The following is a 25,970-nucleotide window of genomic DNA, read 5'->3' as shown; positions in this document are numbered from 1 at the left end:
AATACAACACTGGAGACAATATTAACATACCTGACTCATCTTTTAGATAGGGGGCTAACCTACTCATCACTGAAGGGACACGTAGCAACAGCTGTAGCATACAGCAGGGGCACGTCCTGTGATAGTTTCTTCACTTCGCCGGTAGTGAAGAGATTTTTAGCGGGATCAAAAAGAATTGCACCACCAAGATCAGTTCCAGCTCTATGTGGAACCTAAACACAGTATTAATGGTAGAACTATTTGGACCTATGCACAAGACAGATCTCAAGTCTCTCACACTTGACTTCCTTCTTAATTGTTATCACTTTACTGCGAAGAGTCAGTAAGTTGCAAATGCCAACAATACAGGAACCATAATTGCAAATACATATGTTAGTCCTCAGAATCAACCCACAATTCCTACCAAAGGTAGTCAACAGTTTCCATGTTAATCAAAGCATACAACTACCAGAGTACTTCAAGAAACCAAAACAAAAACTGAAAGAACCCTACACACATTGGACGTAAGAAGGACCTTGATATACTATCCGCAAGAGACCAAAGATTTTTACAAAGTAAACCAACTGTTTGTATCCTTCGCAAAAGCTACCAAAAGGTTGCCAGTATCAAAATGAACAATATCAAGTCGGATAGTACAGACCAGGCCATGAAAAATCATAAAAATGTTACTAGACTGCAGGTCGAGTAGGTTGGATAATCTACTCGACCTAACTGTAATGTACTTGACCCGGAAACTGGTCTCAGATTGTGTGCCATTTTCTTCATTCCCACACCTTCAAATATGTGAGTTCAGCATTTCTGCTGTGAAAGAAATCCTCTTTTGTTTGATTAAATACACTAAACGTTTGCTCCATGTATAATAAATCTAGGACACATATAGGGTATACATGATCCATGCATGACTTGCCTCTTAGTTTACTAATAGCTTTGCCATCAGGGCAGGAGTGTTTCTCTGTTTATGTTTAAACACTCACTTTTAATATATATATATTACAAAAAGCATGATGTGGTAGCGCACTGTCATTAAATTTTCAAGAAATGTCCAAAAACCTTCCCACTAACTTGCAGCTTTACTGATAAAACTATATAATGTATTAACAATAATCTGTGAAAATTGGGTTTCAGAAAACATTTATTATTTGCACATCACCCACTAAAGTGTTCTGACTTTTTTTCATCCTATTGAAATATTTTTTTCATCACACAGAAGTACAAAAAATAGTCTTTCACAGCTACTGAAATATATTTTTAAATGTTTGTAAAGTTGACTTAGTTATATAAATGTTGTGTGTTAGGAAAAAGCTGATACCAAAAGCCTTTCACTTCACATAGGTCAGACAGTTCACCTTACAAAATCCTTCAACTCTGCAGTCACAAGGAAAAGTATTTCCATTGCAAGAAGACAAACTGACATTTGACCTCTGTCTCTGAACACAGAGCAAATGTGACAAGAATAAGATTTAAAGGCATCTTAATTGCTAATTCAGTTTCTGACTGAAAATGACACATGTTCTTTGTCCACTCACCAGAAGTGTCGAGTGGAATCTAAAAAATAGCTTGACCTCATAAAATAAAACTCACCAATGCAAGTGGTCGAGTAGATTTTTCGAGCTGTGGTACAGACAATATGAATATGTTACTCAAAGGCGGGGTTGATACTACCCACACACCCTAGGGCACACTGAACAAAAAAGAAGGGCACAACACTAGTGTTCCTAGCAAATGTGCCTATAGAGACAATCTGTGCAGCAGTAACTTGGACATACTCTCACAAATTCACACAACACTATTGTGTGGACATTCAAATGAACAAAGAGGTGTACTTCAACACCTGTTTGCAAACACTACCTCTTTTCAACCCATCCAACCTAAAGACAGGGATACAGCTACATAAACTCATGCAAAGCAAGTGAATCCAGAAAAGGATTAATGCTGCAAAACGACATGGTTACTTACCAGTAGGAGAAGTTTTGCATCTTGAAGAGTTTTCTAGATTCACATGCGACCCACCCATCTCCCAGAAAGAGGAGGTTAACGCAATCAGTTGGGAAAGAAAAAAAAGGAAGAAAAGAGGAAAGAAAGATGATAAAGAAAAAATCACAAAAAATAATCTGAAGATGGCTACTATGCACAGGAAAATCTGGGGTGCCGTCTTACGTCACAAAAGGAACAGGCATACCACCAGATGGTTGTTGACTACACCCTCACAAAAAATAAGAGAGAGAAGAAGGACTATTCTAGCCCCAACCACCAGATGGCAGAGTAATGCAAAGCATGTGAATACAGAAAACTGTTCAGGCTGCAAATCTACTCCTACTGGGAAGTAACCATTTTGTTCCGGCCCACACATGACATTAGGGTAGCTAGCTTGTGGCCTTCCATTCCTACCTTTAATGTTAATATCGACAAGCTTAGCCAGCTGAGAGCACTGTTGCTTCAGAAAAACGTGGCGCTCACATCTGCTCATGAAACATTCGAATTGCAAGTTCATCCTCTGAAATACAATTGCTGCTAAACATCAACTTTCCTCAACACTTTGAATTTGAGTCGAATCTTTAATGCTTCTAACACCGCAGGTGTTGTACACTTTTTTAAAGTGGTTGGGTCTGGATTTATGAATACTTTCCAGACTGTTTCCGGAGTGCTTCTATCTTTTATACACTCTTTGTTTTCGAGTGTATTTGGAGGCATACCACTTGTGTTATTCCTAATTGGTGGTGTTTTAATTCTGCTTCTCTACTCTGCAATGGATGTCCCATCTTGAATAGAAATGGTGATGGAACTACCCCAAGTCCAGCTGTGTCGTGAATGCATTATACAGTACTTTTGCGTACCTTTATTGGGAGAACTAAATGGCAACTGATCTTTGTCCTTTCGGCCAGTAAGGTTCTACTGTGTGCAGCCTGTGTTCCGCTGTCTTTGGTGTCCTTTTGAGTGTGCAGTCAACATCTGCCTTGCAAAGCAATTTGTACAATCTATGGACATGGATCTGCTGATGTCCTCCTTGAAGGTCATTTTCAGTGGTGTCCCATGAGACTGTCATTGCTTCAGGATGCCTTTGATGGGCCATTTTATGTGAATATGGATATCAAGGCTCCAGGATTCCTTCCTTCTGGCTCATCTACTGCGGGCACTCACGGGATACAATTACCTCAGCGGCCTGAGGGATTTGACCATGTTTGTTTTATTTGCTCACTAAGGCTCTTGTGGGTCTGTCATCTGTGGAAGCTGGTTCCGTTCTGGATTCTAGTGACACCGACAATATGGATGACATCTTCAAAGCCTCCACTAATTTTTAAATATGACCCTTGTTTTTAAGCAAATTGTTGTGACTGATTTTAAATCATTAATTGGTTCATTTTTAATTGAGCTTTTTATTTTGGTTTGTTGGAATGAACATGTTATTATTTTTTTTCTTTTCATAATATGGGTTCTTTAGAATCTGTCTTTTTGATAGGCAACTGGAGTATTTAGTGATGCCCTCCTGGACACATGTTGGTCCTCTCTTGTTTTTAGCATAGTATTTAAGAAGTGACACTTTACACTCTGAGAGATAGCCAGGAGTTGGGCTGGTGGCTTCTGATGGTGTGGAAGGACCTAGGGCCTGATTTAGAAATCGGCGGATGGGTTACTCTGTCACAATGGTGACAGATATCCCGTCTGCCGAGATCTAAATCCCATTATGTCCAATGGGATTTAGATTTAGGCGTATGGGATATTGGTCACTATTGTGGCGGAGTAACCCGTCCGCTGAGTTCTAAATCAGGCCCTTATTCTCCCACATTCTGAAGTTCTATCATCCTAATACACAGTCCTATTATTTTAGCAGGAACCATATAACAGGATGTTATATTGCAGAATGGGCACAAGTCTGATCTCAGCATGGACTAAGCCAGCACCACTCTCAAATTACAGTTCTGGCAAACACATTTATGCTGAAAACCTTTGTCCCTGGAACTTATTTTTGGCAATGACCAAAGTATGAAGAACTGCTTTTTATTAAGCAAGTCACCTTATCGTGGAGGAGTGTTATCCCAAAGTAAAATCTGAGGTGCATTTACAGCTGGCAGCAGATGCCTGTTATGATTTTAAAAGGGTTGCACTGGACATTGTATCATGCTCTCTGCGGTAAGCATATCCTTGCTGGTTTCCTTTCTAGGTTAACTGCCTTTGTGTTGAAGTCCTTCGCACAGTCGCGAGTATTCGTCTTCATTGATCCCAAGGAGCTGATGGCAGTGAAGGACTGGATCATCCAGCACCAGAAAGGAGACGGTTCCTTTCCAGCCATGGGCAGGATACTGAACAAGGACATTCAGGTAGACATCCTGGGGTTGGGGGTACAGCATCTGAGGTTATCAAGCCAGACTAGATATCATGATAGGCTAATTGTTATGTGCTTGGAATATGGGTATGGCCCTTACCACCTTATTGAATGAGTATAGGCAAGCCTGATTAATTTTCAATATGTGTAGAATTTGATTCTGCGTTTAGATTTTGATAGGGATAAAAGACATGCATGGACAGGTGCCATCTTTGGCACTCCGGTACTGATGCCAGGGCTATGTCTGGCATGTTTGTTCTGCAACAAAACAAATTTAAGAGGAGCTTTTAAACTGTATCTTGTCAATTGTTAGTGTTTCCACACCATGTAGCTCAAAACGCTTCACACTGTATTATTTGTATGCCTGCACTATTAACTGCAAAAGTTAAAGTACAAGAATCTCAATGAGAAGTGATGTCAGGTAAAAGGTTAAGGCTGGATAAACACCTCACATCTGACGTGACAGCTTGAGAAGATTTCAGCATCAACACTTCACCCTTTTATTGCACTGTGTTTTGCGCAGTTAATACAAAAACTCCTCTCTCTGGCTGTTTACAGAGGCTTTTAGCACAATTTCTTAGACGTTCTCAATGCTGCTAAACAAGCAACCATGAAAGGAAAAGAAATGCACAAGTAGCTGCAGCAATAATAGCTTCCTATTGTCTAATTTCCTTCTGATTTCCAATAATGATGATCTCATATGGAAACCTGCTTCACTCTTTCCACTAGATGAAAATTGATCAACATCATAACAACAAATAACTGGCCAGAAACAGGACGCATTATTCCTGATGACACACTATGATACACAGACTGTACAGGAAATGGGCATGATGAGACAAAGCCTTGGGACACATGGACATCTAGAGACACAGACAGAGGCAGGCATTGGCACTGGGACCCACGTCCAAGGGGAGTCATTCCATGGTGAATGTGCACCTTGGGTGGACAGACAGTGGAAACCTAGGATACTAGGAGACTAAGACACTGAGGCACATTTCAAGAGTGACAGAACCCACACTTCAACAGACATGGGGGGGTGATAGATATGGGATGAGACAAACAAGAGGAGGCACAGACACTGGAAGACAGGGACACTATAAAATTGTGATGTTGGGAGATAAAGACACTAAGGGGGTCATTCCAGTGGATGACCACGGAAGCACCGCCAACAGGCTGGCGGTGCTTCCCTGCCCATTCTGACCGCGGCGGTAAAGCAGCGGTCAGAATAGGGGATCCGGCGGTTTCCCGCCGGATTTCCCCTGTCTGGGCTGAATCTCCATGGCGGCGCTACAAGCAGCGCCGCCATGGAGATTCCGACCCCCTTCCCGCCACCCTGTTTCTGGCGGTTTTTACCGCCAGGAACAGGATGGTGGGAACGGGTGTCGTGGGGCCCCTGGGGGCCCCTGCTGGCATGGGCAGTGCAGGAGCCCCCTAACAGGGCCCCAGCATGATTTTCACTGTCTGCTTAGCAGACAGTGAAAATCGCGACGGGTGCAACTGCACCCGTCGCACCCCTGCAACACCGCCGGCTCCATTCGGAGCCGGCCTCTGTGTTGCAGGGCCTTTCCCGCTGAGCCAGCGGGCGCTCCTTTGGCGGGCGCCCGCCGGCCCAGCGGGAAAGCCAGAATGGCCGCCGCGGTCTTTTGACCGCGGTGCGGCCAGATGGCGGTGACCGCATGGCGGGTGGCTACCGCCGCCCGCCGCGGTCAGAATGACCGCCTAAGAGATGGAACACTGACAGACATGTACTCTGGAAAACACAAGTGTGTTAAAGATATGGACACTGCCCCTTTAGTGGCACAGGCATAGTCAAACATTTTGTTTTACAAATACCAAATAACATTACATGATATAACTTACTTGTACTCTCCATAATCAGTTACACCAATTCTGAAGGGCTCCCAGTTTTGGTACAAAAGGAATGGAGGCAATGGGAGTTGAAGTTATTTACATACGACTGATTAGACCCTGGAAAGCCTACTCAGGCACTAGAGTACATTTGAAATCTTTCCATAAAGTGCAGTAAATTATGACTTGTTGGCATCTACAGTATAAATGTGTTCAAAGGTTGTGGCTGGTTTCCATAACTTCTGAATGAAGCTTAGTTTAGTACACCCATCCTTGATGCTCCACATGGACAGGACCACGTTAACAATGGACCTCATGTAAGTGACTGGTATCTTATTTAGGAGTTTAAAGTGTACCCTGACTGCTCTTAAAATATTCAGGCGTATCATGAATGCTATTAAAATATTCAGGATAAACAAAATCATGAAATCTGTATTGCATAGAAGGCTGGGTATGATAGTTTTGAATTTAGAAAAGTCCTTTCATACTTGGTCAGAACAGCATTTCTGGGTTGTTGCATGCTGCATGTAATTCACTGTGTGGACTTCACAATGGTATTTAATATGGCTGTTCACAAGATCACTGACTGCAAAACCTAAATTCAGCCACATTCCTAGATCAATTAAACCAGTGTGGGCTTGACCCTAGTGTTACATAATACTCAAAGGTTTGCTGAGTTTTTTTTTGTTTTCTTTCAGGGCGGCATCCATGGCAAAATTGCTCTGACAGCATATGTGGTGGCAGCCCTTCTGGAGACGGGTGTCACTTCTGAGGTAAGATCCTAGGAGCATCATCCAGTCGTGAGGACCATTAAAATGGCCAGTTAGGATACTATCAGTGAGCTCTGACTCCATGAATATGATGGTCTCACAAGATTAGAACAGTAAGGTAAAGTCTGGTGTGCTGTACTTGATCAGCTTTGCCTGGAAGCTGGATAATCTAATCACAAGATGAATTTCACAACGTAGCTTTGAGATATTCAAGTATCAGTAACTGATAGTTCCAAGTTGATTTGGTATGTTTTTGTGCACTATGAGGCCACATTGTGGTATATAGTGCAATTTATGAACAAAGAAAAGTAAATAAACAGACGGAAAGCCTGATTTACGGTTCAGTGGTAACTCATCTGCCAAAAGTTCACAGGTGTCTCAGTTGTCCAACCCTCACTTCTCTCTCCTCATTTAGAAGTTGTGGAACACTTTGTGGGCCACTTCAGCACTTCTATGTGTGGACCGCAGAGATGGATAAGTTACTTACCTGTAAATCCTAGTTCTCTTCCAGGGGTATCATAAACATTGAATATTCCCGCCCTCGTGCGGGGACCCCGGAGCATATATAAAATACACACATGTATAAGTATGAAAATATACATGAAAAATATATAGCATTTTTAGTAGACAATTTTCATACCAAACCCATATATACATGTGTACAACAGCAATGCAGACTATAATGATAAACAGGCTAAAATGCTTTATTTCTATGGAGTTTTTTTTTTTTTTTTTTTTTAAACACTCCCTTTCAAATTTACAAGAAGAAAAGACTTTCCACAGCCCCATAGCTGGGCAGAGGGAAAGAAGCAGTAGCAACACCAGTGAAAAAAGAGAAAAAACTGCATTGAAAACAATGGAGCATTATTAGCCAATAGGCTGCATGCAGGTTACCACAGTAGAATCACAAAATTTGGCACCGTGCCTTTAAGACCTTGAGCACCGCCAGTATCCCACCATGCCTCAGGGGTGAAGGAGAGGTGACAGTTGGTTCACAGTTAGGTAAGCACTTTTTTACGGTGACAACGTATCAAACAGATTAGAGAGATAGTGTGTCCTGCACTTCTAGGAGACTTGCGTCCAGGGAGGAGGGTGGGTTGTTTATGACTTTGATGAGGATACCCTTGGAAGAGAACTAGGATTTACAGGTAAGTAACTTATCCTTCTCTTCCAGGGGATCCTCATCAATAGTCATAAACATTGAATAGATTAGCAGGCCCATCCCTCATCTCTGCAGACTGTCTAATAAAAGTGCAGGAAGAGATATACACTATGCAAACAAATTTCTCAGAGACGCTTGCCCAACTTGAGCGTCTGCTCTGGCATCTGAGTCCGACCAGTAATGCCTAGTAAATATATGTACAGACTTCCATGTAGCAGCCTTACAAATTTCAGAGATTGGAACATTATTAAGGAGGGCAGCAGTAGCCACTTTTCCTCTTGTCGAATGAGCCTTAGGCCTAGCCAATAACTGTTTGTTAGCCAATTGATATGCAGTAACAATACATGAAACTATCCATCTGGATATGGTTTGTTTAGAGGCTCCATCGCCTGTTTTCAAATGACCGTAATTTACAAATAGGTGGTGAGATCGTCTAATCAATTTTTTTATCTTATCCAAGTAAAATTTTAATACTCTCTTCAAATCCAGAGAGTGCAAAGCTTTCTCTGCCGGAGTATCCGGATTGGGGAAAAAAGTTGGTAGTGAAATAGTCTGATTAATGTGAAAATCCGACACCACCTTCGGTAAGAATGATAGATGAGTTCGTAGAACCACTCTATTTTCATGGAAAACCGTGTACTGTTCCTTGGAGGACAAAGCCTAAATTTCACTGACCCTCCTCACCGAAGTAATGGCTACGAGAAAAGCTGCCTTCCACGTAAGTTGTTGTAAAGAAGCTTTGTGGATAGGTTCGAAAGGAGGGCCCATGAGTCCAGATAATACTATGTTTAGTTCCCATGGAGGCGAAGGTTTTCGAATGGGTGGAAAAACCTACTTCAGACCTTCTAAGAAATCCTTGACTACTGGTCTTGTAAAGAAGGATTCCTGAGAAGGTGACTTACGATAGGCTGTAATGGCAGATAAATGTACCTTAATAGATGGCACTTGCAGACCCGATTTCGCCAGATGGAGCAGGTAAGACAATATGACCTCCTCCTGAGCCAGAATAGGATTCTGACCCTGCTGACGACACCATATGTAGAATCTCTTCCACTTGAACGCATAAGAGCGCCTCGTGGAAGGCCGTCTGGACTCCTTTAAGATGTTCATGCATTCCTGCGAGAGGCCTAGAGGCTCATACTGCTGGAATTCAGGAGCCATGCCGTCAAGCTCAGAGAGGGAAGGTTGGGGTGAAGTGTCCTGCCTCCCAGCCTGCAAAGGAGATCCGGTCTGCACGGCAGCCTCTTGTGCGGTTGCTCTGAGAGATTGAGGAGATCTGTGTACCAGAACTGATGAGGCCATTGCGGAGCTATGAGAATCATTCTGGTGCTGGATCTGTAGAGTTTATCACAGCTGGTATGAGGGGAATCGGTGGAAAGACGTAGAGAAATATCCCTCACCAGTCGATCAACAGGGCATTTCCTCGAGACCCCGGACGGTAGAACCTGTACGTGAAGTCTGGGCATTTCTTGTTTACCTCGAAGAGATCTAACTGAGGCCGACCCCATTGCACGAAGATGTCTTCGACGACGTCGTCGCGAAGAACCCAATCGTGGGTGTCCTCGAGGGTTCTGCTTAGGAAGTCCGCCTCCACGTTTTGCCGTCCCGGGAGGTGAATTGCTGTCAGAGACATTCCCCTCGCTAGGAGCCAATGCCAAATGGCCTGAGATTCCCGAGACAGAGGAAGGGATCTCGTCCCTCCTTGCTTGTTCAGATAATACATTGTCGTCGTGTTGTCCGTTTATACGAGGAGAGATTTTCCCTGAATCGATGGAGCAAATGACTTGAGAGCCAGATGAACCACTCTGAGCTCCAGCAGGTTGATATGGTATGCCCTTTCTTTGTTGGACCACAGGCCCTGAGCTTGAAGGGAACCCTGATGAGCTCCCCAGCCCTGAAGCGACGCATCCGTTACCAGAGTGTCGGACGGGATTGGCTGATGAAAAGGAACTCCCACTGACAGGTGATGTCTGTGCATCCACCATTGTAATGATTGTCGCACTCCTACCGGAAGAAGCATTTTGTCCTCCCAGTGGCCTGTGTGTTGATTCCAGTTCTCCTCCAGAGCCTCTTGGAGAGGCCTCATATGCAATCTGGCGTTCGGGACAATGAAAATGCAAGAGGCCATGGAGCCTAACAGAGATGTCACCTGACGGGCCGTAGGCGCGGGGGAACCCAGAAGGTCTTGACACTTCCTCTTTACTGATTAGTCGCTCCTCCGAAGGATACACTCTTTCAAGCTCTGTATTCAGTATTGCTCCCAGGTAGTGGAGGGTTTGTGTTGGGATGAGGGTGGACTTCAGGAAGTTGACTTGTAGACCTAGAGATCGGAAAACCCTGAGAACAATGTCCGGATGGTTTTTCGCCTGTTCCGGAGAGGAGGCTTTCAGAAGCCAGTCGTCTAGGTACGGAGAAATGAAGATTTTCTGCTTCCTTAAATGCGCCGCTACCGTTGCTACACATTTGGAGAATGCGCGAGGGGCGGATTTTAGGCAGAACGGAAGCACCTTGAACTGATAGTGTTGGGAGGCTATCACAAATCGTAGGAATTTCCGATGTTTGGGAATGATCGGGATATGAAAATACGCATCTTGCAGATCTATGGAGCACATCCAGTCTCCTCGATGCAGTTGAGGGAAAATCTGGTGGAGAGCCAGCATCCTGAACTTTTGTTTCTTTATGTATTTGTTCAGCAGCCTCAAGTCTAGAATCGACCCTTCTTTGCTACTAGAAAATAGCGGGAGTACACCCCCTTTCCTCTTTGTGCGACTGGAACCTTTTCTATTGCTTTTTTCTGTAACAGGGCCCGAACCTCTTTGCGTAATAAGCTCATGTGAGCAGGACTGGATTTGGTTGTTGGCAAGTGAGGAGGAGGTTGTCGGAAAAGAACAAGTTACTTACCTTCGGTAACGCTTTTTCTGGTGGATACACTAACTACCTGTGGATTCCTCACCTTATGAATTCGATCCTTGCGCCAGCATCCGACGGAAAGTCTTCTTCCTAGCTGTCTACGTCAACGAGGACATCATAATGGCACGGCTCCACGTGACTCCGTCTGACGTCAACGTGCCAATAAGAGGTCCTCGTCGGCGTACTGACGTCAGTTTCACCTCATTTTTTTTCGTGCCTTTGAGGCGAACAGGTGAAAACCGACCATGATAATAGATATACATAAATATATACAAACACAAAAATCTTGTCCATTGAAACCATATATTTACATTATTACCTTAAATACATGAATACACAAAAATATATAGATATATATATACAAATATATATAAATATAAGAAGAAACATTAATCTAAATACTGCAAGATAAGAGTGTAACCAGGCAGGCAACGGGGAGGCGGGAGGGACCGTGAGGAATCCACAGGTAGTTAGTGTATCCACCAGAAAAAGCGTTACCGAAGGTAAGTAACTTGTTCTTCTGATGGATACAACTACCTGTGGATTCCTCACCTTATGAATAGAGTCCCAAGCAGTACCGCACTCGGTGGTGGGTGCCCGCCTGATTACACCAAGAAATCTTGCAATACCGAACGAGCAAAATGACCGTCCCTCCTCACCTCAGAGTCTAAACAATAATGTTTTACGAAGGTATGGAGGGACGCCCAAGTTGCCGCTTTACATATATCTATTAACGGAACTCCTCTCGCTAGGGCCGAGGATGCAGACTTAGCCCTGGTAGAATGGGACCTGATACCTTCAGGAGGGACTTTTTTCGCCAGAGAGTAACAAATCTTAATACACAAGATGACCCACCTGGAGAGTGTTCGTTTCTGGACCGCTCTGCCCTTTCGCTGTCCAGCATACCCAACAAACAGTTGATCATCTAGGCGAAAGTCCTTAGTCCTCTCCAGGAAGAAACTCAGGGCCCTCTTAGGGTCCAACCTATGGAGCCTCTCTTCATCTTTAGAAGGGTGAGGAGGAGGGTAAAACGCAGGTAGGGTGATAGACTGCCCTATATGTTTAGTTTAGTTTAGTTTATAGATTTGTAGAGCGCATGGCTACCCGGGGGCATCCCAGCGCTAAAGTACACCATGAATATCGGAAGAGCCAGGGGAAGCATATTAACTGGGAAAGAGAATGGTTTTCAACTTCCTCCTAAAGAGAAGTTCAGAGGATTCCTGACGGCATTCAAAGGGCAGGGCATTCCAGAGCCGAGCAGCCCTGATGGAGAACGAATTACCTCCCCATGATCTCTTGACCGAAGGGATGTAAACCTGTCGAGAAGAACGAGATCTAAGAGGTCTAAGGGGCGAGTAAAGAAAGATACGTTTTCTAAGGGAAAGGGGACCCTTATTGTGTAAGGCTATGTGAACAAGACACAGAGCTTTAAACTGAATGCGCTGCTTAATCGGGAGCCAATGAAGAGCTGCAAGTGCTGGTTTAGCGGAAAGATGCCTTGGGGTATTCATGAGAAGTCTAGCTGCCGCGTTCTGCGTAACCTGCAGCCTCTTTATTACATAATCTGGGGAACTAAGATATAGGGAGTTCCCGTAGTCCAGGCGGGAGAGAACTAGGGCTTGTACAAGAATTCTTCTGGCAGCGAATGGCAGAAGTCCAAGAATCTTCCTGACACTTCTAATTAAGCCGAAGCAGATCGAGGAGATTCTTTTAGCTTGTGGCTCCATAGTTAAGCGTGGGTCAAGCAGAAAGCCGAGGCTTTTTACTTGTGTTATTGGAGGAGGCAGGCTGTTAAAAGCCTCAGAGTACATAGCCAGAGGGGCGGTAGGGGCGCCATTACCTATAATCATTACCTCTGATTTGCTGTCATTAAATTTCAGTTTCGACAGGGTCATCCAGTATGAAAAGGAGTGACAACTTTCAGCAGAAAAGCAGCCCTGGTTTTTATTACCACTTTATCAGGAAAAAACATGGTAAAGGGAGGCTTAACGGAAAGTGCTTTAAGCTCTCCAATCCTCCTGGCAGAAGTGATTGCGATTAAGAAAACGGTCTTCAAGACTAAATATCTCAACGGACATGAATGCATGGGCTCGAAAGGCGAACCCATTAAGAACGTCAAAACAAGATTTAAGTCCCACTGAGGCATGTGAAAGGGAGTAGGAGGAAACTTATTCACCAAACCCTTAAGGAACCTATTTACAATTGGAGACTTAAATAAAGATGGCTGGTCCAGAAGGCAAAGAAACGCCGACAGAGCCGCCAAATAACCCTTAACTGTAGCTATCGCACAGCCTTTCTTTGCCAAACTAAGAGCAAATAAAAGTACATCTGAAAGGTGGGCTTTTAAGGGATCTTTTTGGTTCTCTCCACACCAAAGCACAAATTTTGCCCACCTACCGGCATAAATAGATTTACTGGAGTGTCGCCTGGACGAGAGAATAACATCCACTACATCCGGAGGGAGAGAAAACGAACTCAGGTTGCCCCGTTCAATCTCCAGGCATGAAGGTGCAGGCTCTGGAGGTGGGGGTGTAAAACCTGCCCCTGCGATTGTGAGAGGAGGTCTGCCCTGAGAGGGAGACGGAGCGGAGGGCACTGAGAGAGTTGAAGCAGGTCTGTATAACATACCCTTCTCGGCCAGTCCGGAGCCACCAAGATGACTTGGGCCCGGTCTTGACGAACCTTCCTCAGAACCCGAGGAATCAAGGGTATGGGAGGAAACGCGTAAAGCAACTGGCCGCTCCAGGACATCTGAAACAAGTCCCCTAACGCCCCTTGCATCGGATACTGGATGCTGCAGAATAAGGGGCAATGCGCGTTCTCCCGAGTGGTGAATAAATCCACCTGAGGAGCACCCCACATCCCGAAGATGTGGAGGACTAGATCCGGATGGAGACGCCACTCGTGATCTATTGAGAAGTGACGACTGAGACCGTCCTCTCGTACATTCAGCACTCCGGCCAAATGATTTGCTATTAAGCAAATCTGATGGTCCTGAGCCCAGGACCAGAGTCGCAGGGCTTCTCTGCAGAGCCCACTCCTCCCTGCTTGTTTATATACCACATCGCGGTAGTGTTGTCCGTCAGGACCTGAACTGACTGACCGCAAAGGGAAGGGAGGAAGGCCTTGAGCGCCAAACGTACTGCCCGCAATTCCAACAGATTGATATGCAACATCTGTTCCGCTGGAGACCAATGACCCTTGATCTCCAGGTCCCCCAGATGAGCTCCCCACCCTAGAGTGTAAGCATCTGAAATCACTGTGGCCACTGGAGGAGGCAGTGAAAACGGTTTTCCTTGGGAAAGGTTGCCGTCCTCTGCCCACCAAAGAAGATCCGCTACAGCGTCCTTGGAGATCTTTATTGAATCCCTGAGATCCCCCTTGTCCTGGAACCACTGTCTGCGGAGGCACCACTGAAGAGTCCTCATATGCCAGCGAGCATGAGTGACCAACAGAATGCAAGAAGCAAACAGACCTAGCAGGCGTAAGACCTTGAGGACTGGAACTGCCGCTCCAATTTGAAACAACGGAATCAGCGCCTGAATGTCCCGAACCCGCTGAGGCAGGGGGTAGGCCCGAAACATTGTTGTGTCCAGTACTGCCCCTATGAACAGGAGGCGTTGAGAGGGCTCCAGGTGAGATTTGGGCACATTTACAGAAAAACCCAGATCGAACAACAACTGGGTTGTCATTCGCAGATGAGACAACACAAGCTCTGGAGACTTGGCTTTGATCAACCAATCGTCCAGATAGGGAAAAACTGCTACTTCCCTCCTTCTGAGATGTGCTGCAACAACTGACATCACCTTCGTGAAAACCCGAGGTGCTGAAGTAAGTCCAAAAGGAAGGACAGCAAACTGATAGTGTTGCGATCCGACCACAAAACGGAGATACTTCCTGTGCTACTTGACTATGGGGACATGAAAGTACGCGTCCTGCAAGTCGACAGACACCATCCAGTCTCCTTCGTTCAACGCCAATAGCACCTGCGCTAGGGTCAGCATTTTGAATTTTTCCTGCTTGAGGAACAAATTCAAAATCCTCAAGTCTAGGATCGGCCGTAATCGACCGTCCACTTTGGGAATCAGGAAATATCTTGAATAACACCCCTGACCCCTTTCCTGCAACGGCACCAACTCTATAGCGCCCTTTGCCAACATGGTGACAACCTCCTGTTGCAACTACAGAAGATGGTCTTCTGAACAAAAGGAGGGACGGGGGGGAAAGGGAGGCGGGAACTCCTGAAAGGGGAGAGCATAGCCCTTTTCCACAATTTTTAGCACCCACAAGTCTGTTGTAATTGACCTCCATTTTTGCAGAAAAAGACTCAATCTTCCCCCTACAGGAGAAGTATGGTTGATAAAGTGGGGAAAACTAGGGCTGCTTTTGCTGTTGTCCACCAGAGGAGGATGAAGAAGAAGAGAGCTGCTGGGCTGGACCTCTAGCCCTACCCCACCCTCTAAAGGCCCGATAGGGCAGATTGGCAGGTTGCTGGGCGTAAGACTGTGACCTTTGAAAGGCAGAACCACTAATGAACCCTCGAAACCTACGAAAAGGTCTATAAGGCGTTGTAGTAGAGGTCTGTAGTCCCAGGGACTTAGCTGTAGCCCGACAGTCCTTAAACCATTCAAGGGCAGAGTCTGCCTTGTCCCCAAACAGCTTTTCCCCATCAAATGGAAGGTCCATTAAGGTGGATTGTACGTCTGAAGAAAATCCAGAGGACCTTAACCAGGCATGCCTCCTTGTAGCCACCGATGTTCCCATGGCCCTGGCAATGGAATCCGAGGTATCCAGGCCAGATTGTATAATCTGCTGTGCTGCAGCCTGCGCATCCAAGAAAAGGGACCCAAACGATTTCTGCATCTCCTGTGGCAGATCCCTCACCATTTCCTTAGCAGAGTCCATAAGGGCATGGACGTATCTGCCTAGCACACAGGTGGAATTAGTAGCTTTAAGGGCCAAGCTGCAAGATGAAAAAATCTTCTTTGAAGACTGTTCCATCCTCTTGGATTCCCTATCAGTCGGAACTCCAGGGAATGTTCCAGGGGCAGTCTTCGCAGAACATGACGCCTGAACTACCAAACTTTCCGGAGTCGGGTGCCGAGACAGAAAAAACGGATCTCCTGGGGCACTTCTATGTCTCCTCGCCACTGCCCTGTTCACAGCAGGAGTTGTCACTGGCTTTTTCCACAAGTCCAAAATAGGCTCAGTTAAAGCCTCATTGAAAGGCAGCAAAGGGTCAGCACTGGTTGAAGAGGGATGAAGTACCTCTGTGAGCAGGTTAGTTTTTACTTCTGCCACGGACAAAGGCAAATCCAGGTACTCAGCTGCCTTTCTCACCACTGCATGGAAGGAAGCGGCCTCTTCAGTAAACTCCCCCAGAGACGCAATGTCCCACTCCGGGGAAGTATCCAAACCACTTGCAGTGGCAAGACCCTGGAAGTCATCAGAAGGCTTGATCTCGCCCTCCTCAAGCTGTCTATACTCCTCCTCCTCCTCCAGAAGTCTCAATGCCTTCCTCCGAGATCTAAGATGTGTTTCCAGGGCCGGCGTCGACAAAGAATCCATCGACGCCGACGATCTCGAACCCCGAACAGGGCCAGGAAGGCTCCTAGGCTCAACCGGCGCCGGTGCCGGCGCCGACACGAAGTCGGCTGATGACCTTCTCGAAGTCGACTGGCCGGAAGGTGATGGAGCCGGTCTGGATGGAGACAACAATGACACCGGATGGGGCGGAGAAGGAGTCGGTTGACGTGCAGGCGGATCCACAGACACAGGTGGAGGACTCCTGCCAGGGGAGACCCTAGGCGCCGAACCGCCAGTCTCTGTAGGGCAGAAGGGCATGAATGGAGCAGCCCTGTACGACGCCGGTAAGCCCAAACTGAACGCCAATGGCCTGTGGGACCCGCCGGTGCACCAGCAGGGGCCATGGAATGAAAGACTGCATACATCGCATTCAAAAATGAGGCCGGATCCGTCCCTGGAGTCGGGAAAGCCGGGTACTGTTGTGCAGATGTCTGCTGAACATCAGGATCCCTCTGCGCCGGCGAAAAGTGAGGGCTACGTTGAGCGACCTCAAAAACTGAAGGCGCCGGTGACAACTCTGGACTCTCCGGCTGAGGCGTGACAGTAGGACTCCTCTCCCATGTCTTCTGGCGTCGTAAAGATCGAGACCTCGACCGGCTCCGCTCCGAACGGCGCTGAGAATCATGATGACGCCGCTTCTTATGCTTTTTGGGAGAAGCATGGGAGGAATCCTTTTTATGGCCCTTCTTCTTTGCTTTGGCTAAGAAGAGCTTCACCTCACGCTCCTTCAGAGCTTTTGGATTCATGCTCTGACACGAAGAGCAACCTTCCACATCATGCTCTGAACTAAGGCACCAAATACAGTCCGAGTGGGGGTCGGTCACTGACATCCGACCCCCGCATTCTCTACACGGCTTGAAACCGGACTTCTTCGGAGGCGACATTGTAACCACCAAAAATCGTAACAGTTAACGAGCCAGGAAGAAAAACCGTTGGCGTTGAAGGCACGGAAAAAAGGAAACCTGACGTCAGTACGCCGACGAGGACCTCTTATTGGCACGTTGACGTCAGACAGAGTCACGTGGAGCCGTGCCATTATGACGTCCTTGTCGACGTAGACAGCTAGGAAGAAAACTTTCCGTCGGATGCTGGCGCAAGGATCGAATTCATAAGGTGAGGAATCCACAGGTAGTTGTATCCATCAGAAGAAGAGAGTATCCACTCTCTACAATGTTCAGCACCCATTTGTCTTTTGTTATACCATGCCACTTGTGAATGAATGCTGTGATACTTCCCCCAACCGGAGTGGTGTACGGTGTTAAGGGAAGCGAATCCTCATTGTTTTGCGGGGGCTTTGGGGGAAGACTGCTGAGGTCTGCTCGAACCTCGGTCTCTTGTGGCTTTACGAGACTGGAAGAGGGGACGCCCTTGTTTCTGTTGTGGTCTCTGAGACCAATGAGGGGATTGAACCCTCTGTTGGAACGGGCGCCTGTCGTAAGGCCTGTACCTTTGCCTGAAGTCTTTCCTCCTCTCGAGGCCCACTGCCCTCATGGTGTCAACCTCCGCCTTCATACGTGCCATCTAGTCATCCGTGTGGGTCCCAAATAGCGAGTTTCCGTTAAACGGAAGATTCAAGATACACTGCTGCGCTTCCTGTTTTAATCCTGTGAGTCTTAGCCAGGAAGATCTTCTCGCACAGACCCCATGCGCGTATCCATGTGCTGCCAAGTCTGCACCATCCGCTGCCGCACTGATGATCTGATTGGATACCAGACTTCCCTCCTGAAGGATCTCCTGAAAATCCTGTCTGTCCTCTCTAGGGCAGCTTTTCCGCAAACCTGCTCAGTGAGTCCCAGAGTGAGCGATTGTATCTACCTAGGAGTGCGGAGGCGCTGGAGACCTTCATCATTGACGCCGCCGTGCCACACATCTCTCTCCCCAGAGAGTCCAGGTGTCTACTCTCCTTGTCCGGTGGAACCGTCGAGGATGACGCCACTGAATGTGTCTTACGGGCTGCGGCCAATATGACTGAGTCTGGTGGTGGATCATCCCTGAGAAACAAAGGATCTTGATCAGGTGCCTTGTATTTCTTTAAGATCCTAGCGGGAGCTGAACGGAGGTTTGCTGGTGTTAAAAAAGTCTCCATGGTTGGTTGTAGAAGACCAGGCACCAGCGGTAACAATTTCTTTGAAACCGCCCTGTGTTGCAAGGTTTCAAAGATTACCGACAAGGAGGTTGAAGGCTCTGGGACCTCAATTATTCAGCTTTTGCGCTCCCCTGCGAAGCACCTCGTTGAAAGTTGTGATGTCGTCCACCGGGGAAACTCTAGCTGGTGGAGAATCCGTTAGAGTTGGGGAGTACCCTCTTACTGAAGACCCCGACGATGTGGACCAAGAAGGAGACCTCCTCTGACTGCGCGATTTTGATCTTGATCTTCTCTGGGAGCGTGATTTGCTCCTAGATCTTGTTGTAGTGCACCGAGGTCTAGAGTCAGACTGGCGAGACGCAGAACGAGCCCATTCTGCATGCGCTGTCGGCAATGGTGTCCTCGGGAGAGAAGCCGACGGTGAATACATTAGAGAGTATTGAGATCCTGGAGAAGCAGGTGTTTTATTAAGACTCTCCAACCACCTTGGCGATAAGTTTATGGGCGAGATGTGCCCAGACGATGCGGCTCTTGACCGCCTCGACGATCCACTCCTTATTGAGACCACTGGACTTGTTGGAGTGATGTTCTTATCAGCCGGTGGTAACCGAAGCTCTTCTCCTTGCGAGATAGGCCGCACCTGTGTTGCCGTCAAAAGTTGTCCCGACGTCGAAGGGAGTACCGTGGACTGCTCAGGTCTCGACGTTGAGTGCCTCGACAGTGATCGATGGTCCCTTGAACGCGACCTGCTCAACGTCGTGTGCCTCGCCGTCGAATGATGGGTCGCTGACGACGGAAGTCTCTGCTCTCGCCATTGGGGCGATCTCTACGTCGTCTTCCGTGCCGTCGAGGGATGTGGGGCCTTCGACGGCGAATGAGCACGGCGGTGCTGGCTCGACGTCGATCGCTGGGTTGCCGTCGACGGAGATCTGCCCTTATGATGGCTATGTACCTTCGACGACGTATCCATCGACGTCGGTCGGGTCACCGTTGACAGCGATCTGTGACGATGCGACGGTGGCAGCGATAACGTCGACGGGGAACAGACAGGCACCTTCCTACCCGCTGAAGTCGATCTAGCCTGTCTCTCCTGAGAATGGCTTGGCTGCCTGGGAAGTGAAGAGGACGATGTCTTTTGTCTCTCATGAAGACCATGAAGCCTGATTTTCTCTCTGTCCTTCAAAGTCCTTTTTGACATGTTCTTGTAGTGTCTGCAGGTGTGAGGGCAGTGGCTCTGAGGTAAACACACTATACAGAGAGAGTGTGGATCAGACTGGGCCTTCTTCTTCCCACAGGAAAGGCACTTCACAAAAAGAGAAGGCATTTTCCAGTCAGGAAAAAATCCCTTAACTCAGACAAAGGTGTAAAACGTCGAGTGAAGGTAGAAAAAAATGCTGTTTTAAAATATTTTTCTGTGAAAAACTCAGAAAAATGGAGAGCTCAATGCTCCAGGATCTTCTCAGAAGAAGCCGGAAAAAAGAACGGACCTAACTGTGAACCAACTGTCACCTCTCCTTCACCCCTGAGGTATGGTGGGATACTGGAGGTGCTCAGGGTCTTAAAGGCACGGTGCCCAATTTTGTGATTCTGCTGTGTTAACCTGCATGCAGCCTATTGGCTAATAATGCTCCATTGTTTTCAATGTAGTTTTTTCTCTTTTTTTCACTGGTGTTGCTACTGCTTCTTTCCCTCTGCCCAGCTATTGGGCTGTGGAAAGTATTTTCTTCTTGTAAATTTGAAAGGGAGTGTTTAAAAAAAAAAAAAGAAATCCATAGAAATAAAGCATTTTAGCCTGTTTATCATTATAGTCTGCATTGCTGTTGTACACATGTATATAGGGGTTTGGTATGAAAATTGTCTACTAAAAATGCTATATATTTTTCATGTATATTTTCATACTTATACATGTGTGTATTTTATGTATGCTCTGGGGTCCCAGCACGAGGGCGGGAATATTCAATGTTTATAACTATTGATGAGGATCCCCTGGAAGAGAATGACCGATCCTTCACCCAATAGAGGTATTGACCTTTTGTCATTAAATTACTGAGAAGGTCAATGATGCAGATACTCACAAGTGCTATCCTTATGAGCAATTACTAATGCTTCCCTACTGCTAATACATTTAGGACCGCAAGGACGTGATCAGAATCCTAAACGGACCATCTGCAACTTCTGGGGAGAAACTATTACATTATCCTTGACGTGTAATCTACTTCAGCCTTGAAAATGCCCCAGGCCTGCACACCATTGGGGGGCAAAACATGTGTTGGTTGGTCCAAGTTTTTATGTTGCCTCAAAGTAAAAAATAGGCTGATCTATGTTTCCAGCTATTTCAAATAAAATAGATTTATGAGATGACTACTATGTATCTTGAAAATCTGACCACTGTACGATTCACATTCAACAGACATTACTTATATACTGCATGTCTACTGTTTTAGAAATATATTCATATTTGTGGGCATAGGGGTATTTCTCTCTTGGGGTACACAAAAACAGGTACAAATAAGTCACTATTAGTTAGTATAATGCCAGGATTTCTACACTTCTAACTATTTCTAGCGACCACTGGCTTTCTGACAGCAAAGCTGCCTTCAGATACCCACTAACTAACAGAAACTCCCTTTTTGCCATTGAGAATGGCATCTGAGGAGCTGCCCTAAAGGGCACCGTTTCCGATGCTATTATCCTTGTTTTTTTTTTTTAGCTTTACAGGACTTCCACGCACACCATATGTCTATCACAGACAAGAAGGAAAAAACTAAAAAATGACTAATCCATTTGAAGATTACACTGAGCATGCAGAGGACATTCTTATTTTTTTTTTAATTTGTTAAAAACAGCCACCCGCTTTGGTATTTTAACTTTGGGAAAAAACACAAAGGAACTGATTTAAATCTTGGTGGTGTTGCCGCCAATCCGTTCCTGTGGGAGACTCGAAAACACTGACAAATTGACCGTATTCTGCCTGCCGTACTTAGATGTATTGCAGCTGATCCGCAGACCTCCACGATGGATCGCTCTACAAGCTGTCAGGCTCGTAGGTTCTCACCCACCATATTTAGATGTTACAGTTCTGCAGGAGGTGTGCTGGCGGTGCATTTCTGATGGAGGGAGACCATCACAGGAGCTACTGGGAATTGTACAATGGCAGTGGCTATCGCATAGAGGTAAGTGACACACACAAACACACACATACACACACACACTGTACCTTAGCCCTATGTGTCCACCTGCACAACACACAACATACACACTGTTATCCATTGTCATTCACCACAACATGACATCTCTATGCAGAAAACACATTGCCATACGTCCATGACACAGCATAAGCACACCACTGATACAACACAAACATATACACACAACACAACCATAACAAACCAACACAATGACACACCCATCTACAAACATGCACACAAAAGCACATTTGCACACATCACAACGACCACGACACACACCTGAATGTTGCACACAGCAACACAACACACAACCCAAAAAACACAACAGACATCAGACCCACACCCATGTGGCACACATACAGACACAACCACATCACCCACTCCAGCTCCCTCCACCAGCCAATCAATTAAATTTCACACACACACATACACGCACTGACTCACATACGCAACATTGAATACTGATACCACATTAACAAGTGTGTGTGTGACGTGTCGTGTGCCAGTGTGTCCCAATCAATCTCTGACACAACATGCATGTCAGAGGTATTAAAAAAAATATATCTGTGGCATGTATATTTCTGCAGATGTCCTGAGATCATCTGCAGTGACCACACAACATACACAGTTCATGCAGAATCCCTACATTTGAGTCCGACAACAGTGGGGTTGTGTGTTCTCTGTAGTTCAGTGGCAACAGCCACAGCAGGTGATGTCCAGCCGGGCAACATTACAAAATGAAATGGTGGATGGAGTGTTGAAACTTTTCAAACACTCACCCCCAGTCACAGATCTGGGTTTAAACCATATTTTTCTCGTCACGTCACTCCAGTTTGGACCCAGCCATATACAAATCGGTCTTGACCCTGCTCCCCATGGTAACAGTCCAACCTGTACTGCCAAGCCAGGTCCTCCTTGTACTGGAAACAAGCTTTCTGGGACCAGTATCGGGGTATCACCTCATCAGCAAGGCTAGCTTGAATCCAGTTAAAGTCGCCGTACGTGGCCAGGGTATGCCCAGACGTGGGTCCCTTGCTCATAATGCCACTGGATTCAAGCAAGCCTGGCTGATGGCCCAATCCCAGGAGGCTTGTTTCCGGTCCCGGGAAGACTTGGCTTAGCAGTTCGGGCTAGATGTTCCTATGGGAAGCAGCATCAAGAATGATTTGCATATGACTGGGTCCAAACTGGGGAGGCACGGTGAGCAAAAGAACAATGGATTCAACCCAGAGCAGTGACTTGGGGGGGTGAGTGAAAAGTTTCAGCGCTCAGTCCATCATCTTTTTTTGCTGCTAATGTCCAGTTGGGTCCAGCCCAAATCAGAAGCGGAAACATGAGAAATGTAGGTTTTGTGCCCCTTCCCCCTCCACTTCGCCAACTCTGGAGTGCAGGTAGCACTGCCGCAGCTCGGTGGGTGGTAAGGCACATCATAATCTGCTTGGTGGGAAAGGTGCCTGGAGCCCCGATACCGGTTCATAACTCCAATCCAGCCATCGACACAGCTGGAGATTCTTGGTGGAGTCTGCGGGACTCCGGCGGTCTTTCGCCTATTGCCCTGCCAACATCTAAATCAAGTGGGCACACCGCCAAGGCGGCGGATGGGTTTTCCGCTGCAAAACCGGCAGTGGGACCGTTACCACCAACATCTAAAACAGGCATAAAGTGGTGATCACTATTTTACATTTTTTGTTCGCACGTTGCCCAAAAGCAGCTTTTACAAAAATAAAATTAACACTGTACATTGGGTAACTTTAAATATGGCTGCCCAGTGAGGTTGGTACCTCTAACACACTAAAGCCAGATGTTTTGTGGCTTACACTTCAAATCCTATATTAAGATTCGAAGACATTAAAAGCTATTGTCAGAAGGCCAGCGCTCTTTTCTGCCAGATGACTATTGAATTCATCATACCAGGACCACTGAATTATGAAAGTGAGCGGCTGCAGTGCTTTCTGCTTAATCTTAGATTTGTCACACTGGTCACATAATCCATTATCTGCATAATGTGCAGATTTCAACAAACTGTTTCTGGCTCATATTGATCAAAAGTTAGCAAATCAACATCGTGCATGTGCTGCAATGACAAACACGTTGGAAATGTTAGCAGATCACCTTTCAGCTACTGGTTGTATCCGGTATGAATCAAGCATTGTAGAAGTGAAACTGCTGTCCTGATAGAATCCACGATTGACAGTACTGGTGAAGTTTTTTTTCTACAGCAGGAAAAATATCCTTTACTTTTCAATGCAAAACATACCCCTGTATGTGAAAATGATGATTTCTTCTTTGTTTCATTATTAAGGCTCTTCCTTAATGAAAAAGTGATTTCAGAGGCAGAGGATGTGTACGTAAAATAAGTCTGGAACTGAAGACTGTACGAAAGAGCCCCTTTTTGACATGGTCACCCCCCCGCTTTCTGCTTGCATGTGATGCAATTTTGAAAGTGCACTGGGTTAATGCTATCCAGGGCCCGCCGCCTACCTTTGGCCCCCATAAGTCCCTGGCAAATGGTACCCCAGGTACCTTGAACATGGGTACCACAGAGGGCCCCCAAGAGCTGCAGCATGTACTTTGCCACCCTCAGGGACCCCTCACCTAACTCATGCAGTCTGCCACTGCAGACTGCGTGTCTTGGTGCACCTAAAAGTGAAAACACAATATGGAGCACAGCTTGTGTGACACGCCCAAAAAACTGCATTCAATATATGTAAGTCACCCCTACAGCATGCAGGCCTTCCAGCCCTAAGGCAGGGTGCATTATATTACATGTGTGGGAATATCTGCCAGAGCAGATATGCCCCTGCTATGTCTCGGTCGATTCTCAGACATAGTTAGTGGACAGGACAGCCATTTTAAGTACATGTCCCGGACACTGGCCAATACGAGTTCCCTAGCCACATAAGGGCTTCACTGAAACTAAGTATGTTTGGTATCAAACATCTCATATTAATAAATCCTCACTGATTCCAGTGATGGATTTATTAATACATGCACCCAGAAGGCACCTTAAGAGGTACCCACTGAAAAATCTACTAACTGCTGTGTACGGACCAACTAGTTTTAGCCAGCCTGCTACCAATAGACATGTATCTGACCCCCAAGGGTGAGAGCTTGCGCTCTTGGGCAGTCAGGAACAAAGCTTGCTCTGGCAGGGGTGTTAACACACCCCTCCCAACAGGATGATATGCAAATCTGCATTCAAGGTATGCAGTTCTAACTTCCCTCAGAGCAGGAGATGCTGACCCCCTGACCCAGGGCCCATTTGGCAGCTGGATAGGTGGGGAAATTAGTAGTCAGAGAGTAGTGTCCTCTCCTCATATCAGTTATCCCCTTAAGGTGAGCTGCCTGATGAGGACAAGAAATTTGAAAGTCTCACATCGTATTGATGGCAGAACAAGGAACTCCGGGACAGTGTTATGCCTACTTCCCACAGAAAGTGGTCATAGAGAGACGTAGTGACCCTAGGGGTAAGTAGCCCATTGTTACTACCCTACACTCCCCTAATGCCACTAAATTTTGTATTTATGGGAGGCTCTGGTACCGGAAGAGCAGATTCTGCTAACCTGAAGAAGAAGGACACTCCAGAGATGCAAAAGCGAGAACTGAGGAATAGTGACTGACTCAGTGCCAACCCTGCCTGCTGACTTCGACTATCATGTCAAAGATGCCTTGTCCTGCAGCTGCTTGTCCCTCCAAAAGCCCGGGAGGGCTGCCAGTCTTCACCCAAGATCCAGGAACTCCGTGGAGCAGAGCTGCTTCCCTGCATATTGCAGGCACCCCAAGAGGCACTGTGAGGACTCCAGACCGCCAAAACCCGATTTCAGACAGCACCACTGCACCGAGCCCCATGGCCCGAGTTAAGGTGGGCCAACAGTTCTTCCCACTGTGACCTTCAAGCCGACGCCTGCAGCCTCTTTCCGTAGGCCCCCCCTCTACCGTAACCGCCTCTGGTGACAAACTCAATGGTCCACTGCACCTCAGCAACTGAATGCAACAGACCAAGGATAAGAGGCCCACAGGTGTCCCTACATCCCCGCGCCTTGTGAGACCCGAGTTCAAATGTCGGTTCAGTTGGACTTGACCTCCAGTCCACGAC

General features: G+C 46.5%; 1 protein-coding gene across 2 annotated transcripts in view; it reads left to right on the top strand.

Moving 5' to 3' along the window:
* Positions 1–25,970, top strand: part of CPAMD8 (C3 and PZP like alpha-2-macroglobulin domain containing 8) — a 1,104,327-nt gene that overhangs the window by 595,116 nt on the left and 483,241 nt on the right. For both annotated transcript variants that reach the window (XM_069217904.1, XM_069217903.1), the window contains exons 28-29: positions 4,160–4,316; positions 6,871–6,945. In XM_069217904.1, the coding sequence (XP_069074005.1) occupies positions 4,160–4,316; positions 6,871–6,945 (232 nt within the window). The remainder of the gene's footprint in view (positions 1–4,159; positions 4,317–6,870; positions 6,946–25,970) is intronic.

Source organism: Pleurodeles waltl, chromosome 12 (genome assembly GCF_031143425.1).
Source record: "Pleurodeles waltl isolate 20211129_DDA chromosome 12, aPleWal1.hap1.20221129, whole genome shotgun sequence".
NCBI lineage: Eukaryota > Metazoa > Chordata > Amphibia > Caudata > Salamandridae > Pleurodeles > Pleurodeles waltl.
The sequence above is the reverse complement of the archived record's forward strand: the minus strand, read 5'-3'. Positions and strand labels throughout refer to the sequence as shown.